The 16,739-nt window shown below is 44.9% G+C and overlaps 1 protein-coding gene across 4 annotated transcripts in view; it reads left to right on the plus strand.

The window, feature by feature from the left end:
- cstf1 (cleavage stimulation factor, 3' pre-RNA, subunit 1) overlaps nucleotides 1-16,739 on the plus strand; it is a 44,772-nt gene that overhangs the window by 15,255 nt on the left and 12,778 nt on the right. The window contains exons 1-4 of one of the 4 annotated variants that reach the window (XM_086005219.1): nucleotides 6,390-6,523; nucleotides 11,578-11,777; nucleotides 13,367-13,644; nucleotides 16,179-16,376. In XM_086005219.1, coding sequence (XP_085861345.1) covers nucleotides 11,609-11,777; nucleotides 13,367-13,644; nucleotides 16,179-16,376 — 645 coding nt within the window. In that variant the 5' untranslated portion in view covers nucleotides 6,390-6,523; nucleotides 11,578-11,608. Of the gene's footprint in view, nucleotides 1-6,389; nucleotides 6,524-6,556; nucleotides 6,622-8,728; nucleotides 8,751-11,577; nucleotides 11,778-13,366; nucleotides 13,645-16,178; nucleotides 16,377-16,739 lie in introns of those variants that run through there. The other 3 variants (XM_086005220.1, XM_086005221.1, XM_086005218.1) reach the window with 3 other exon arrangements.

The raw sequence follows: 16,739 nt of genomic DNA on the forward strand, positions 1-16,739 counted from the left end.
TCTAAGGAATTCTGGAAGAGCAAAACCAATGCATCCACTATCTTTGTAGCCACCTCTTAAAATTCTAGTATGTAGGCCATCAGGTCCAGGGGGTTTGTTGGCTTTTAGTCCCATTAGTTTCTCTAGTACTTTTTTTTCTACTGACATTAATTTCTTTAAGTTCCTCACTCTCATTAGCCCCTTGGTTCCCCACTATTTCTGGTATATTTTTGTGTCTTCTACTCTGAAGACAGATACAATATATTTGTTTAACATCTTTGCCATTTTCTTATTCCCCATTATAATTTCTCCTGTCTCTGCCTCTAAGGGACCCACACTTACATTTGCTACTGTCATTCTTTTTACATACTTGTAGAAACTCTTACATAGAAACATAGATTATAGGAGTAGGCCATTCAACCCCTCGAGCCTGCTCCACCATTCAATGCGATCATGGCTGATCATCCAATTTCAGTACCCGGTCCCTGTTTTCTCCCCATACCCCTGGATCCCTTTAGCCTAAAGAAATATATCCAACTCCTTCTTGAATATATTTAATGAATTGGCTTCTACTGCCTTCTGTGGTAGAGAATTCCACAGGTTCACCACTCTCTGGGTGAAGAAATTCCTCCTCATTTCTGTCCTAAATGGCCTACTCCTTACCCGTAGACTGTGACCCCTGGTTCTGGACTCCCCGACCATCGGGAACATCCTTCCTGCATCTAGTCTGTCCAGTCCTGTCAATTTTATAAGTTTCAATGAGATCTGTTTTTATATTTTTTGCTAATTTACTCCCATATTCTATTTTTTTCTTCTTTATCAATTGCTTGGTCATCCTTTGCTGATTTTTAAACCCCTCCCAATCCTCAGACTTTCTACTCTTTTTGGCAACATTGTAATCTTCTTTTAATCTAATACTATCCTTAACTTATCTAGTTAGCCAAGGTTGAACTACTTTTCTAGTGGAGTTTTAATTCCTCAAGGGAATATATATTAATTGAGAATTATGAATTATTTATTTAAATGTTTGCCATTGCTTATCTACGGTCATATCTTTTAATCTAATTACCCAATCTACTTTAGCCAACTTGCCCCTCATACCTACGTAATTTGCTTTGCTTAAATTTAAGCCCCTCGTTGCAGACTTAACCACATCACTCTCAAACTCAATATGAAATTCTGTCCATATTATGATCACTCTTCCCCAGAGAATCCTTTAGTATAAGACTACTAATTAACCCTGTCTACACAACACTAGATCTAAAATAGCCTGTTCCCTAGTTGGTTCTAGAAAACTGTCTTGAATGCATTCCATGAACTCGTCCTCCAAGCTACTTTTGCCAATCTGGTTTGCCTAGTCTATATGAAGAATGAAGTCCCCTGTGATTATTGCAGTACCCTTGTTACATGCTCCTCTAATTTCCTGATTTATACTCTGTCCAACACTATGATTACTGTTAAGGGTCCTATAAACTATTCCCACCAATGTTTTCTGCCCGTTGTTGTTTCTTAGCTCCATCCAAACTGATTCTACATCCTGATTTTCCGGGCTAAGATCTTTTCTCACTTTGGACTTTATCTCATCCTTTATTATCAGGGCAACCTCCCGTCCTTTTCCATTTTGCCTATCTTTTCTAAAAGTCAAGCACCCTGGAATATTTAGTTCCCAACCTTGGTCGCCCTGCAACCGCATCTCAGTAATGGCTACTAGGTCAAACCCATTTATCTCCATTTGTGCCATTAATTAATCTATCTTGTTTTGAATGCTTTATGCTTCAGATATAGCGCCTTTAATTTTAACTTTTTGCTATTTTTCCCTGATGTGGCCTTAGTCGCTAATGCCCTATTACCATTGTTAAACTCTCTTTCTGTTCCTGACACAATCTGCTTGATTTCATCCAAATCGCTACTCTGCTCTACAGCCTTGAATTTTCTCGTTAGGCTTATAGATTTACCCTTACCTGAACCCTCCTTCCCCATTATTAGTTTAAAGCCCTATCTACTACCCAAGTTATTCTATTTACCAGGTCCCAGCCCAGTTTAAATGGAGTCCATCCCAACGGAACAGCTCCCTCTTTCCCCAGTACTGGTGCCAGTGCCCCATGAATTGAAACCCCTGCCTCCCACACCACTCTTTCAGCCATGCATTTAAACCCCTAATATGTTGGTCGCTATGCCAATTTGCGCATGGCTCAGGTAGTAATCCAGAGATTACCTTTGAGGTTCTGCTTTTTAATTTGTACCCTAGCTCCTCATAGTTGGACCACGACAACTGGATCCTCCCCCCTCCTTTTCCAAGTTCTTCTCTAGCTGTGAAGAGATGTCCTTAACCCTGGCAATGGGCAGGCAACACAGCCTTCGAGACTCCCGGTCACAGCTGCAGAGTACACTATCTATCCATCCCTGACTATACTGTCACCTAACACTAACACACATTCCTTTTTCGTTCCCCCCACTTGAATGACCTGTACAACAGTACCGTGGTCCGTTTGCATCCTCCCTACAGTCTTTGTTCTCATCCACACTGGTAGCAAGTACCTCGTATCTGTTGGATAAGGGCAAAGGCTGAAACTCCTCCACCACTGCATCTGAGGCCCCCTTACCTGCCTGACTTGCAGTCACATCCTCTCGACCCTGACCACGAAACAAATCTAAACCAATACCTAACCTAAGGGGTGTGACTGCTTCCTGGGTCAAAATGTCCAGGTAACTCTCACCGTCCCTGATGCATCACAATGTCTGCACCTGGGACCCCAGCTCAACAACTCTGAGCTGAAGTTCCTCGAGTTGCAGACACTTACTGCAGATGTGGTTGCCTGGGATCACGCTGCTCTCCACAAACTCCTACATGCAGCAGATGCGGCACACCTTCTACACTGCCATCGCTATCTAACCTTGTTTTATTTATTTATTTATTTAATTAAAGCTTTTATGTAATTAATTCACTTGGTTTATTTTTAGTTCTTTTGAACTAGTTAATTTATCTTTAGCAAGTTATTGGTTCCTAAATCATTGTTTAAACCACTCCCCTACTTTAGAGAGCACAAAAATGTATTACTCACCAACCAATCACCAACCTGCTGTCCTGTGACGTCACCGGGTCCGGGAGTTGTTTACCCCAGCCCAGTGGACGCTACTGGAAAGTCTCATGCATTTTAAACCCGGTTTAATTATTCCAGCTCTTTATCTTAGATCTTTACCTTAATACATATACTCGATACTTATTTAGTTCCCTCGGGTTCTGCCGCTACTTCCTCTCTCCGCTGATTCGGACGCCACTACTTTAATTTCAGCCTGTTTGTATTGGTCTCAACTTCCAGGCTCACTCTCACCGCTTTATTCTCCCAGCTTCACTCTCTCCGCTTTATTCTCCCAGGCTCACTCTCTCCGCTTTATTGTCCCAGGTTCACTCTCTCCACTTTATTCTCCCAGGCTCACTCCGCTTTATTGTCCCAGGCTCACTCTCACCGCTTTATTCTCCCAGCTTCACTCTCTCCGCTTTATTCTCCCAGGCTCACTCTCTCCGCTTTATTGTCCCAGGTTCACTCTCTCCACTTTATTCTCCCAGGCTCACTCCGCTTTATTGTCCCAGGCTCACTCTCTCCGCTTTATTCTCCCAGGCTCACTCTCTCTGCTTTATTCTCCCAGGCTCACTCTCTCTGCTTTTTTTTAATTCATTGATGGGATGTGGGCGTCGCTGGCTGGCTAGGTCTGCATTTAGTGCCCATCCCTAATTGCCCTTGAGAAGATGTTGGTGAGCCGCCTTCTTGAACTGCTGCAGTCCATATGGTGTAGGTACACCCACAATGCTGTTAGGAAGGGAGTTCCAGGATTTTGGCCCAGCGACAGTGAAGGAACGGCGATACAGGTCCAAATCAGGATGGTGTGTGGCTTGGAGGGGAACTTGTAGGTGGTGATGTTCCCATGCGTCTGCTGCCCTTGTCCTTCTAAGTGGTAGAGGTCACGGGTTTGGAAGGTGCTGTTGAAGGAGCTTTGGCGAGTTGCTGCAGTACATCTTGTAGATGGTACACACTGCAGCCACAGTGCGCCGGTGGTGGAGGGAGTGAATGTTGAAGGTGGTGGATGGAGTGCCAATCAAGCGGGCTGCTTTATCCTGAATGGTGTCGAGCTTCTTGAGTGTTGTTGGAGCTGCACTCATCCAGGCAAGTGGAGAGTATTCCATCACACTCCTGACTTGTGCCTTGTAGATGGTGGAAAGGCTTTGGGGAGTCAGGAGGTGAGACACTCGCCGCAGAATTCCCAGCCTCTGGCCTGCTCTTGTAGCCACAGTATTTATATGGCTGGTCCAGTTCAGTTTCTGATCAATGGTAACCCCCAGGATGTTGATAGTGGGGGATTCAGCGATGGTAATGCCATTGAATGTCAAGGGGAGATGGTTAGAGTCTCACTTGTTGGAGATGGTCATTGCCTGGCACTTGTGTGGTGCGAATGTTACTTGCCACTTGTCAGCCCAAGTCTGAATGTTGTCCAGGTCTTGCTGCATATGGACACGGACTGCGTCAGTATCTGACGAGTCTCGAATGGTGCTGAACAGTGTGCGAACATCCCCACTTCTGACCTTATGATGGAGGGAAGGTCATTGATGAAACAGCTGAAGATGGTTGGGCCTAGGACACTGCCCTGAGGAACTCCTGCAGTGATGTCATGTGATTGAGATGAATGACCTCCAACAACCACAGCCAACTTCCTTTGTGCTAGGTATGATTCCAACCAATGGAGAGTTTTTCCCTTGATTCCCATTGACTTCAGTTTTGCCACGGCTCCTTGATGCCACACTCGATCAAATGCTGCCTTGATGTCAAGGGCAGTCACTCTCACCTCACCTCTTGAGTTCAGCTCTTTTGTCCATGTTTGGACCAAGGCTGTAATGAGGTCAGGAGCTGAGTGGCCCTGGCGGAACCCAAACTGGGCGTCAGTTAGTAGGTTATTGCTGAGTAAGTGCCGCTTGATAGCACTGTCGACGACACCTTCCATCACTTTGCTGATGATTGAGAGTAGACTGATGGGACGGTAATTGGCCGGGTCGGATTTGTCCTGCTTTTTGTAGACAGGACATACTTGGGCAATTTTCCACATTGCCGGGTAGATGCCAGTGTTGTTGCTGTACTGGAACAGCTTGGCTAGGGGCGCAGCTAGTTCTGGAGCACAAGTCTTCAGTACTATTGCCGGAATGTTGTCAGGGCCCATAGCCTTTGCAGTATCCAGTGTCTTCAGCCGTTTCTTGACATCACGTGGAGTGAATTGATTGGGCTGAAGACTGGCATCTGTGATGCTGGGGACCTCAGGAGGAGGACGAGATGGATCATCTACTCGGCACTTCTGGCTGAAGATAGTTGCAAATGCTTCAGCCTTGTCTTTTGCACTCACGTGCTGGGCTCCACCATCATTGAGGATGGGGATATTTTTGGAGCCTCCTCCTCCTGTTAACTGTTTAATTGTCCACCACCACTCACGACTGGATGTGGCAGGACTGCAGAGCTTTGATTTTATCCGATGATTGCGAGATCGCTTAGCTCTGTCTATCGCATGTTGCTTCTGTTGTTTGGCATGCAAGTAGTCCTGTGTTGTAGCCTCACCAGGTTGACACCTCATTTTTCGGTATGCCTGGTGCTGTTCCCGGCATGCTCTCCTGCACTCTTCGTTAAACCAGGGTTGATCTCCCGGCTTGATGGTAATGGTAGAGTGAGGGATATACCGGGCCATGAGGTTACAGATTGTGGTTGAATACAATTCTGCTGCTGCTGATGGCCCACAGTGCCTCATGGATGCCCAGTTTTGAGTTGCCAGATCTGTTCGAAATCTGTCCCATTTAGCACGGTGGTAGTGCCACACAACACGGTGGAGGGTATCCTCAACATGAAGACGGGACTTCGTCTCCACAAGGATTGTGCGGTGGTCACTTCCACCAATGCAGTCATGGACAGATGCATCTGCAACAGGTAGATTGGTGAGGGCTCACTCTCCGCTTTATGTTCCCAGGTTCACTTTCTCTGCTTTATGTTCCCAGGTTCACTCTCTCTGCATGACTCACTCCTGTGAAGCGCCTTGGGACATTTTATTAGGTTAAAGGCGCTATATAAATACAAGTTGTTGTTATGCTGAGTTACTTGATCTGAGCCTGCTGTGGTACTGACCTACAAAGACCCCAAGAAGGGCTCCATTGTCTGCATAATGCATTTCAAAGTAATTCACTGTGTAAAACTATGACAGATTTTGCTGGCATAGAGCTCCGTATTACTCGACACCAGAATGATACGAAGGGTCATCGGCCTGAAACGTTAGCTCTGTTTCTCTCTCCACAGATGCTGCCTGACCTGCTGAACGTTGCCAGCATTTTCTGTTTTTAATACCAGAATGATAGACACAGGCAGACCCAGGCACATCACTGGCTGCCTGAGCTGCGGAACGCGCTGACGTCACTGGCTGCCTGTGCCGCGGTCCGCGCTGACGTCACTGGCTGCCTGTGCCGCGGTCCGCGCTGACGTCAGTCCGTTGGCTCCCGCTGTTTTTGCCGTTTGTCTCGGTGAGTAAACGCCGCTGTGGTGAGGCCCGGGCTTTGGGCCGTGCTCGGCTTTAGGCTGTGATTCTAGGCCAAATTGTTCGTTCAGTGCGGTGATTTTGGTAGGATTTGGGGGTGGAATATTTTCCGTGAGGCTCTCGGCCACGGCGGGAGACCGAATCAGGCAGTGGGGCTGGGAGAGAGTCCCGGAGCTCGGTCAGACTAAACCCCCCGACCCGGAGCTCCGTCAGACTAACACCCCCCCCAGACACGGGCTGGGCCAGACTCGCCCCCCCCGCCCGAGACGGGCTGGGCCAGACTCGCCCCCCCCCGCCCGAGACGGGCTGGGCCAGACTCGCCCCCCCCGCCCGAGACGGGCTGGGCCAGACTCGTTCCCCCCCCCCCCCCCTGGGCCAGACTCATAGAGATTAGAGTCATACGGCACAGAAGGAGGCCATTCTGCCCATTGAGTCCATGCCGGCTCTCTGTAGAGCAATCCAGTCAGTCCCGCAGCCCTGCAAGTTTATTTCTCTCAAGTGCCTATCCAGTCTCCCCTTGAAAACATTGAGTGTCTCCGCTTCCACCACAGGAACAAGAAGGAAAGCCAGGACTGGGTGATGCACTGACCTTTAGCACCTGGGCTGAAAGTAGCTTAGACTGACTGGATGACTATCTTTGCTGGCTGTATGATCCAAACTTAAATAAGTGTTCTGAGGTTGGAGCTGAGGCATGTTATTGGGCAGAGTGGAGAGACCTTTATCCTGGATCTATAGGCAGATTTATATTTGCTAATGAATCCGAGAGGGACTAGTGCACAGGCAGGAACCCTGTGATCTCCATGTGCCACTGTGCTTATTTTAGGTGGTAATGTTGCTGCTAAAGACCTGATGGAAGCCAGAGATCCACAGTTTCCATTGGCACAAATGAAGAATCCAACATTCCTGATGGCCGCTGACAAGACTCACAAAAATGTTGGTCTCCTGTCACAACACCAAACGTTAGACGCTTTATATTTACCTATATTGCCGTTCCTTCATTGTCGCTGGGTCAAAATCCTGGAACTCCCTGCCTAACAGCGCTATGGGAGTACCTTCACCACTTGAGTTGCAACGGTTCAAGAAGATGGTCCTCCACCACCTTCTGAAGGGGGACTAGGGACGGGAAAATAATGCTGGCCTTGCCAGCGACGCCAACATCTTAAGAATGAATAAAAATACCACAGGTGACCGACCGACAATGGAAGAGATTCACGTTTGTTGTTGCACCCTTCTAACGTGAAAGTTCTCCCCTCTGCTCTACCTGATCTTGGAATGCTTAATGCTGACACTGGGTGCCATGAAGTGGGAAGTGTTCTAATCTTTAGCACTCCCATCCCTCATTTGATGAGCAACAAACATCTGTCGCCCATTTATCAAGAGCCTATCCTGCCGTTTTTCATTCTCACCTGCTGAGCATCCATTTATTGCTGAATCAGGATTTTGAGGCACTTCTCTTGAATGCTTCCACAATGTCTGCATTTACTGCATGAGGTGTGCTTTCTACAAGTTAGCATGAAATTGTTCTATAAGTTTAGTTTATAGTCATGTAATAGAGATGTCAATTATTCAAAATTCTGGGATATGAAAAGAGCTGTTCTATTTGAATCTAAGAGTCAGTTGGAAAATCTCTGGGAGAAGGAATTACCCACTTTGAAACTCCTGAGATAGAGATCAAATCAGTTTGAAACTTCAAGATCATTTAGATTAGCCTCCCGCAGTTGTATAATATTTGAGAAAAACACTGCGTAATATAAGAACATAAGAAATAGGAGCAGGCCATTCGGCCCCCTCGAACTTGCTCCACCATTTAATGAGATCATGGCTGATCCTATTTTGGCCTCAACTCCACCTTCTTGCCTGTCCCCCATAACCCTTGACTTCCCTGTTGATACTAAATATAAAAGTTATTTAGTACTTAGAGATGCAATCCTTTCATTATTTTTCCACTCGTGGAGTTAGATGGAAAGACCTACTGTAAATATAGTGCTATTTTCTGACTTACTTATTTGCTTGTTTGTGATTGCTTGTTTGTCTTTATTAAATTAGTTTAAACTGAAAACAAAGTCTGAAGATGTACTGTAATGCATTATTCGCTCATTGATGAGAAATCCAACAAAGGCATAGGATAAGTCCAGTGGCTAAAGATAATGACCAGACAAGGATTTCTACCCTTATCAAAGTTACAAATGACATCCTATGTGACTGTAATCATGGTAAACTATCGTTTTAGACCTCTCTGCAGCCTTGATATGGTTGACCACCCCATCCTCCCCCAAATCCTCTCCACCATCGTCTAGCTGGGCGGGACTGCACTTGCCCGGTTCTATTATCTATCCAGTTGCAGCCAGAGAATCCCCTGCAATGGCTTTTCTTCCCACTTTGTTACCTCTGTGTCCCCCAAGGATCTATCCTTGGCCCCCTCCTATTTCTCATCTATATGCTGCCCCTCGACTACATCATCCGAAAACACAATGTCAAGTTCCACATGTACATTGACAACACCCAGCTCTACCTCACCACCACCTCTCTCGACCCTTCCACTGCATCTGATTTGTCACGCTGCTTGTCCCACATCCAGTATTGGATGAGCAGAAATTCCCTCTGATTAAATATTGGGAAGGCTGAAGCCATTGTCTTCAGTCCCGCCACAAACTCTACCCTAGCCACCCACTCAATCCCTTTGACTGCCCACTGTCTGAGATTGAACCAGACCGTTTGCAACCGTGACGTCATACTTGACCCTGAGCTAAGCTTCTGATTTCATATCGTTGCCATCACCAAGACCACCTACTTCCAGCTGCGTAATGTTGACGGTCTCGGTTCCCTTTAAGCCGTGTGGCCGCGCAGCGCTCCAGTGATCCCGCGCAGCGCTCCAGTGATCCCGCGCGGCGCCCCAGTGATCCCGCGCAGCCAGCTTTTCAATGCAAAAACCGCGCATGTGCTGTATTTTGAATGGGCTGCACAGCTCCATAACGGGGTTGCGTGGCGCCGGAAAAAATGACAGGGAACATTGGTATTGGCCCTGTCTCAACTCATCCGCTGCTGAAACTCTCATCCAAGCCTTTGTTACCTCTAGATTCGACTATTCCAATACTCTCCTGGCCAGCCTCACACCTCATACCCTCCCTAAACTTGAGCTCATCCAAAACTCTGCTGCCCGTGTCCTAACTCACACCAAGTCCTGTTCACCCACCACTCCTGTGCTCGCTAACCTAGGTATGCTCCTGTTCTGGCAACGCCTCGATTTTAAAATTCTCATCCTTGCTTTCTAATCCTTCTATGGTCTCACCCCTCCCTATCTCTGTAACCTCCTCCAGCCCTACCACCCTCTGAGATCTCTGCACTCCTCCAAGTTTGGCCTCTCGTGTATCCCCGATTTTCATCACTCCACCATTAGTGGTCACGCCTAGGCCCTAAGCTCCGGCATTCCCTCCCTAAACCTCTCCACAGCTCTACACCTCTGTTCTCCCTTAAGACGCTCCTTAAAACCTACCTCTTACATGTCCTAATATCTCCTTATGTGGCTTGGTGTCACATTTTGTTTGATAACGCTCCTGTGAAGTGCCTTGGGATGTTTTACTATGTTAAAGACTTTAAATGCAAGTAGTTTTGTTGTCCCAGGTGTGATACCAAAAGCCTATCTAGACATCAAGACTGGGATAGACACTCTACAACATAAGTAGAGTTAGGACTTGCTTGTGAGAGGGACTTAAAAACGAGAGCTGAAATAGTTTAGAGTAAGAAGGGTAGAAAAAAACCTAGCAACAACAAGTGACCATAAAATAAATGGCACAGTGTCGGATCGAAATATCTCAAAAAAATTACACAAAAAGATAATTATAAATATTTTCAGAAATAGGAGCCTTGTATCAATCTTTATGAAAGTCATAAAAGAAATGGAATCTTGTTGCTGGCTGCCATGAACACAGGAATAAATAAATGCCAGATTAAAATAAAAGTGGGAAAATAATGATGTCTTTAAATAAAATGGAATTGCACTAAAAAGATCAATAGAAATGAGATCTTAAAAGTCCTCTGTTGAGCACAAATGAAATCTATCAAGAAGTCCGGCTAGAAACAGGTTGATAGTCGGTAAGCCACAAAGCTGATCACTGGTGTCACAAGACTTACGGTGTGAGACTGGAGAACCATGGACTGGAAGGAGGCGATCGAGTGGTGACCTTAAAATGTTATATAAGATAGTGAACAGAATGGAAAAGGTAGATCTAGAAAATGACTTCACGCTAACTTACAAGAGTAGGACAATGGATCACAGATTCCAATTAGTTAAACACAAATTTAGGATTAACATCAGGAACTTCATTCAGAGTGATGAACACTTCTAGAAATAGGAGGTGAAAAGCCTGTAATTATTTACAAACACGTGGATACTGAACAGTGGGATCTTTCTGGATGGATGAACTAAACCAGGAATTCTTTTTTTATCCATATTTACCCTGTGATTTGAGCTGTGTAAATGTTACAGCTCCTCCAGGTGGCCAGAATCTGGTATTGTCACATTAAAGTTGCTGATCATTTTCCACTGATTTTTCATTTTGCAGTTCAGAAACACCAATAAAAGAAAGCATGTGCTGAATATTGGATTTCTAGAATATTGAACACGTAGACTTTGCATGCCATTCAAAAAATTCATGTAGATTAACACGACAATAAAACAACTGTATCCTCGTTAAACAAATTCAAAAATCCACCGAGTTCCAGTACTGCCAGTGAGTTGAGGGATATTTTCAGAACAGACGGTCCCAGATTTTTCCCCCGGTTTGTGCTGAGTTACCTAATCCTAGCTGATGTAGCAATGGAGGTTCCGCAATTGGGCTCAGTGCCTCTAGGCTAGCAAGGGGGCAACCTTAGCTAGATTTCCCAGGTAATACGGCACATGTGAGCGTATTAAGATGAGCAGAAAATAATTAAAGGTGTAGGAAATAGAAGCACGTTCTGTTTTTATAATCACATCAGGTTTTAATCATATTGTCTGCTGTGAAACAACTGCTCATTTTTAATATATTTTTAATCCTTCAGGATAATTGCACGCAAGAGAATCGCTGAAGAAATGTTCCGACCTAAAGTTACTCTTAAAGACCGGCAGCAACTTTACCGACTCATTATTGGCCAGCTGCTGTACGATGGGTACATGAGCATTGCATCAAACCTGATCAATGAGATCAAGCCACCATCAATTTGTTCCCCCTCCGAGCAACTACTGCATCTTGCCAAGCTTGGTAAGTACCTTGTGTTCACCCTCTTGCAACTGAATTTCAAGTATTTTATCAGCTCTCCTCTCCTGTTGGCTGCTCACTGGGCTACGGTCACATAGGTGCTAGGTGACTTGCCCAATTAACTATCCTTCACGTGTAAACCTAGATGATGAATGGCAGCGGGCTATTCAGCAACAGAGGGCATCATGTTTGAGCCTGATCCTGTCTTTGCCGAATGTCCACACACACGTACTATCGAGTGGCCAATTTTAAAAACATAAGAAATAGGAGCAGGAGTAGGCCATTCGGCTCTTCCAGCCTCCTCCGCCATTCAGTAAGATCATGGCTGATCATCGACCTCAACTCCACCTTCCCGCACTATCCCCATAGCCCTTGATTCCCTTAGTATCTATTGATCTCTGTCTTGAATATACTCAACGACTCAGCATTCACAGCTCTCTGTGGTAGAGAATTCCATAGATTCACCACCCTTTGATGAAATTTCTCCTCATCTTGGTCCTAAATGCTGACCCCTTATTCTGACTGAATCCTAGTTCAAGACTCCCCAGCCAGGGGAAACATCCTCCCTGCATCTACTCTGTGAAGCCCTTTAAGAATTTTATACGTTTCAATGAGATCACCTCTCATTCTTCTAAACGCTAGGGAATATAGGCCTGGTCTACTAATCTCTCCTCTTGGATAATCCCCTTATCCCAGGAATCAGTCCTGTGTACCTTTGTTGGACTCCCTTTAAGGCAAGTATATCCAATTTTATACTTAGATGTTGAAGGCTTCATTCTCGACGGATGCACACCCGTGACCATGAAGCTGCTGTTTGTTAATGTGCTGTGCTTGTCATGTTTCACAGATTGATTTATTAGATGATGAAACAATAGACTTTGAAATGAACAAACCCTAGCAATATATCCAAGATTACAGTACAGTAATTTGAAAAAGATACAACCCTTTTTTTGATCATTCTTGGGATGTGGGCGTTGCTGGCAAGGACAGCATTTATGGCCCATCCCTAGTTTCCCTCATGAGCTTCTCTGCATTTTCAATTCAGCTGCCTGGGCCCTAAGCTCTGGAATTCCCTCCCTAAGCCTTGTCGCCTCTCTCTCCTCCTTTAAGATGCTTCTTAACACCTACCTCTTTGACCAAGTTTTTGGTCACGTGAACTTATATCTCTATGTGACTTGGTGTCAAATTTTGTTTAATAATGCTCCTGTGAAGCACCTTGGGCTGTTTTACTACATGCTATATAAATGCTAATTGTTGTTGATGCTAATTGGTGTAAAATCCCTTACATAGGCACCGACTCAGTACAAGGTTTTATACTTTTGAAACATAAAATGACACTTACACCAGTGCAAGGTATATATTGTATTCAATAAATGATACGTAGCCAGTCTCTCTGTAGAAGAGCTAGAGATGGGGAGGAGAGGGTGAAAGATTGTGTCTTTTATGAAGGTTCAGAAATTTCCAAGTTGTGATACTGAAAATGTCTTGACAATTGTGATTTCAGGCTGTAGATTTTATTTTGCTTTTGTCCTGAATAAGCCTGGTTTGGTTAAACTCGCGTTGATTCTTGTATTCCGATATGGTTGTTACAGGAATGGAAAATGACGACAACACTGTTCAGTATGCTATCGGGCGGTCAGACACTGTGGCTCCTGGTACAGGCATCGACATGGAATTCGATGCTGACGTTCAGACCATGTCCCCAGAGGCTGCTGAGTATGAGACATGCTACGTGACATCGCACAAAGGGCCGTGCCGAGTTGCCACCTATAGCCGAGACGGACAGCTGATTGCCACGGGTTCTGCTGACGCATCCATCAAGATTCTGGATACTGAGAGGATGCTAGCAAAGAGTGCCATGCCCATAGAGGTACAGGAGTAAAATGAACACAACTATTTTGCAAGAGTTCAAATTCAGTTATGAAGTATGACCTCTTTTTCTCCTGAAGGTGTTGACTCTTGCTGGGGTACAGCTCCACGGGCACTGATAGACCTCTGGTAGCTCACCCTAGCAGCCATTCTTCATGCATAAGCCTCGCCTGCTAGCAGTTTCTTTGGTTATGGGGATATTGCAGCAAAGCCCAATCCTGTCCTCTCCATACATACATCCAAATATATGGGGTATGGTAGTGTGGTCTTCACATTACTGGTCTAACCACCCAGAGGTTGCGAGTTCAAATCCCACCATGGCAAGTTGTGAAATTCAGTTCAATAAATCTGGTCATTTGTGAGCTGACACCAGGAAAAAAATGACCATGAAAGCTGTTAGATTATCGTTAAAAACCCAACTGGCTCACGAATGTCCTTCAAGAAAGGGAACCTACCACCCCAACTTGGTCTGGCTTACGCAGGACATTAATGCCCTCGGGGAAATAAATACAGGAAACTTTGGTTTATCCGGAGGTTATATGTCCGGAATACTCGATCTAACGGCAAAAATCAGGAGCCGTTTTCTATAAGTTTTTTAGTTCTCGTTGCTTTTTTTTTCCCAGTCAGGCACTGCAAGGTCTGTAGCTATAGCAACAGCTTCAGCTAGAGACGCTTGCAGCTGCAGCCAACTGTTTTGAAGCTGTTGCTAAGCAACAGGGTTTGTTGATTCACACGGAGCTTTTCAGTTGCGTATGTTTCAACATTAATGCTGGTATGTCCGGCACTTTTGATGGTACGGCACCAGCTCAGTCCCGTCAGTGCCGGATATCAGAAAGTTTCCTGTCAACATCACTCACATTCAAAGAAAGAAATGTAAATAAAAAACAATGTGCACTTTCTAGCAGAGCTCATTGGATAGACATCAGGAGTGGGAACCCTTTTTTTTCTCTCCCAACTACTGCCCTGGGTGATACCAGCAAAGTTTGGTTCGAGTGTGGGACCTTCTTGTCTGGATTATTCAGTACTGTACTGGACGGTGCCCTTATGCACCAAGCCACTGGGTGGCAGGAACTTTTACTTTATTATTTGATCAGTCCTTAATTTAGAACCACGTATTTGCACCTCAGTTAGCTGGCATCTTTTCATATGAATGACATTTAAGCTGTTACAGTAGGGTCTGAGCAATTTGCTCTGATCTACATTTACATTCAGTCCAGACATAAGGAATTAATGGTTTCCTCTCTCTGGTTGTGCTTAAGGATCCTAGTTAAGCACCTGCAGTAACTCAGTTGGTAAGGGTTAAATAGCTGAATCGTACAGGCCCATGTTCTCCAAGGTCTGTAACCAAGTTCCAGGGATTGGTGCTGAGTTAGTTAATCTGAGCCAGGGCAGCAGTGGAGAAAGCCACAGTTCATCTCATTGCCCTGTTGTCAGGGAAGGGAAAAGTCGGCCAACATTCCATTCCTGCTTATTATCCTGTAAATCTGAGCATGTTTGGAAAGTGCACGTGTCAATTTAAAGTGAAAACAAGATTGGGATCAGCGGTGCAGTCTTCCATAGCCAAACAGTCTGTGGACACTCACTATTTGGAACCATATACCAGCAAGAGTCAGCGCCTTCAGCAGAGGAGGAAATAAAACTGACAGAAGGAATATCAGTAGGATAAGTTGTTCCACTAGATTGTGAGTGGTGCACTGCCAGGTCTGTGACTCCCAGTCCAGGCAGAAGATATGGTTTTGTCCATTTGACAGCTGTTTAAGATCCTAATTGAATTGAGTGTGTAATGACTGAATATTGACCCAATTTTCACATTGGGAATGATTTTCTGACTCTCCTGACAAAGGGATTTTTTGGTTCACGTTATTCCTATTTTTAGTTTAATTTGAAGAACATATACATTCTGACTTTGGTCTGATGCATTCTGCAATTTTAGTTCAAATTAAAAATGTTGGAAGCAATTTGTGCAGATGTTATGTTGAAGAATAGTAGACGTGTGCATCTTTCAAGCTAAAAGATCTTTTAGCCGCAGTGACATTTAAAGTTACTCTACCTCTTTGGAAATTATATTCTGTTGTGAAACTTTGTGCACTGCACTTAAATAGCAGCAAGGGGGCACACTGACCAAAGGCAGTGTGCACAAAAGAGGTTTGTCCTGTACAACAGTAATTCATTTGCGCAAAATCTGATTGATTCATTCAAGATTGCCCCATTTATTCCCTGGCCCCAGGATGAGGCAGAATGATACTACTTTATCCAGTTATAATCTATATTTCCCTGTTTTTGGCCCAGTCCATGTCTGAGTCTGGGTGTGTTATTGGAGGTTACTGCCAATGCAGCTGTAAGCCTGTATTGAGGGGTGCCCCTCTAGTTCGATGCATTGGTGCTGGATCACACAGCTTCACATAGTGAATTACTGCAGTGCACTATATGGATGTGGACTACAGCAAGTGAAGTCACAGTGCTAGTGTGTATTCCTTGACTTCGAGAAAAGTCAGATTGTTTGTAATACAGTGTTTTAATAATTGTCTTACACAGGTGATGATGAATGAGACAGCACAGCAGAACATGGAGAACCATCCCGTAATTCGCACGCTGTACGATCATGTGGATGAGGTCACGTGTCTTGCTTTCCACCCCACAGAACAGATACTAGCGTCGGGGTCAAAGGACTACACACTGAAACTCTTCGACTATTCCAAACCTTCTGCAAAAAGAGCATTCAAGTATCTTCAGGTTAGAGATCAAAATTGATGGATTCATTTGATAACATTATTGCCTCGAAGTTAGAAGGTTGTGTGTTCAAGCCCCACGCTAGACCTGAGCATGTATTCTAGGTTGCCACCTCATTGCAGTACTGATGAAGTGCTGCATTATTTGAGGTGCCGTCTTTCGTTAAACCGAGGCTCTATCTGCTTGTTCAGATGGATGTAAAAGGTCCCATAGTATGGGGAGTTTTCCCAGGTTTCTGACCAATTTTTCTCCCTTACCCTACACTACCAAAAATAGATTATCTGGCCATTTAATCATTTTCTTTGTGGGACCTTGTACCCAAAGCGGCTGCTATATTTGGCTATCTGACAACAGTGACTGCACTTC

Source organism: Somniosus microcephalus, chromosome 13 (genome assembly GCF_052327205.1).
Source record: "Somniosus microcephalus isolate GS21.2 chromosome 13, FLI_Smic_1.0, whole genome shotgun sequence".
Lineage (NCBI taxonomy): Eukaryota > Metazoa > Chordata > Chondrichthyes > Squaliformes > Somniosidae > Somniosus > Somniosus microcephalus.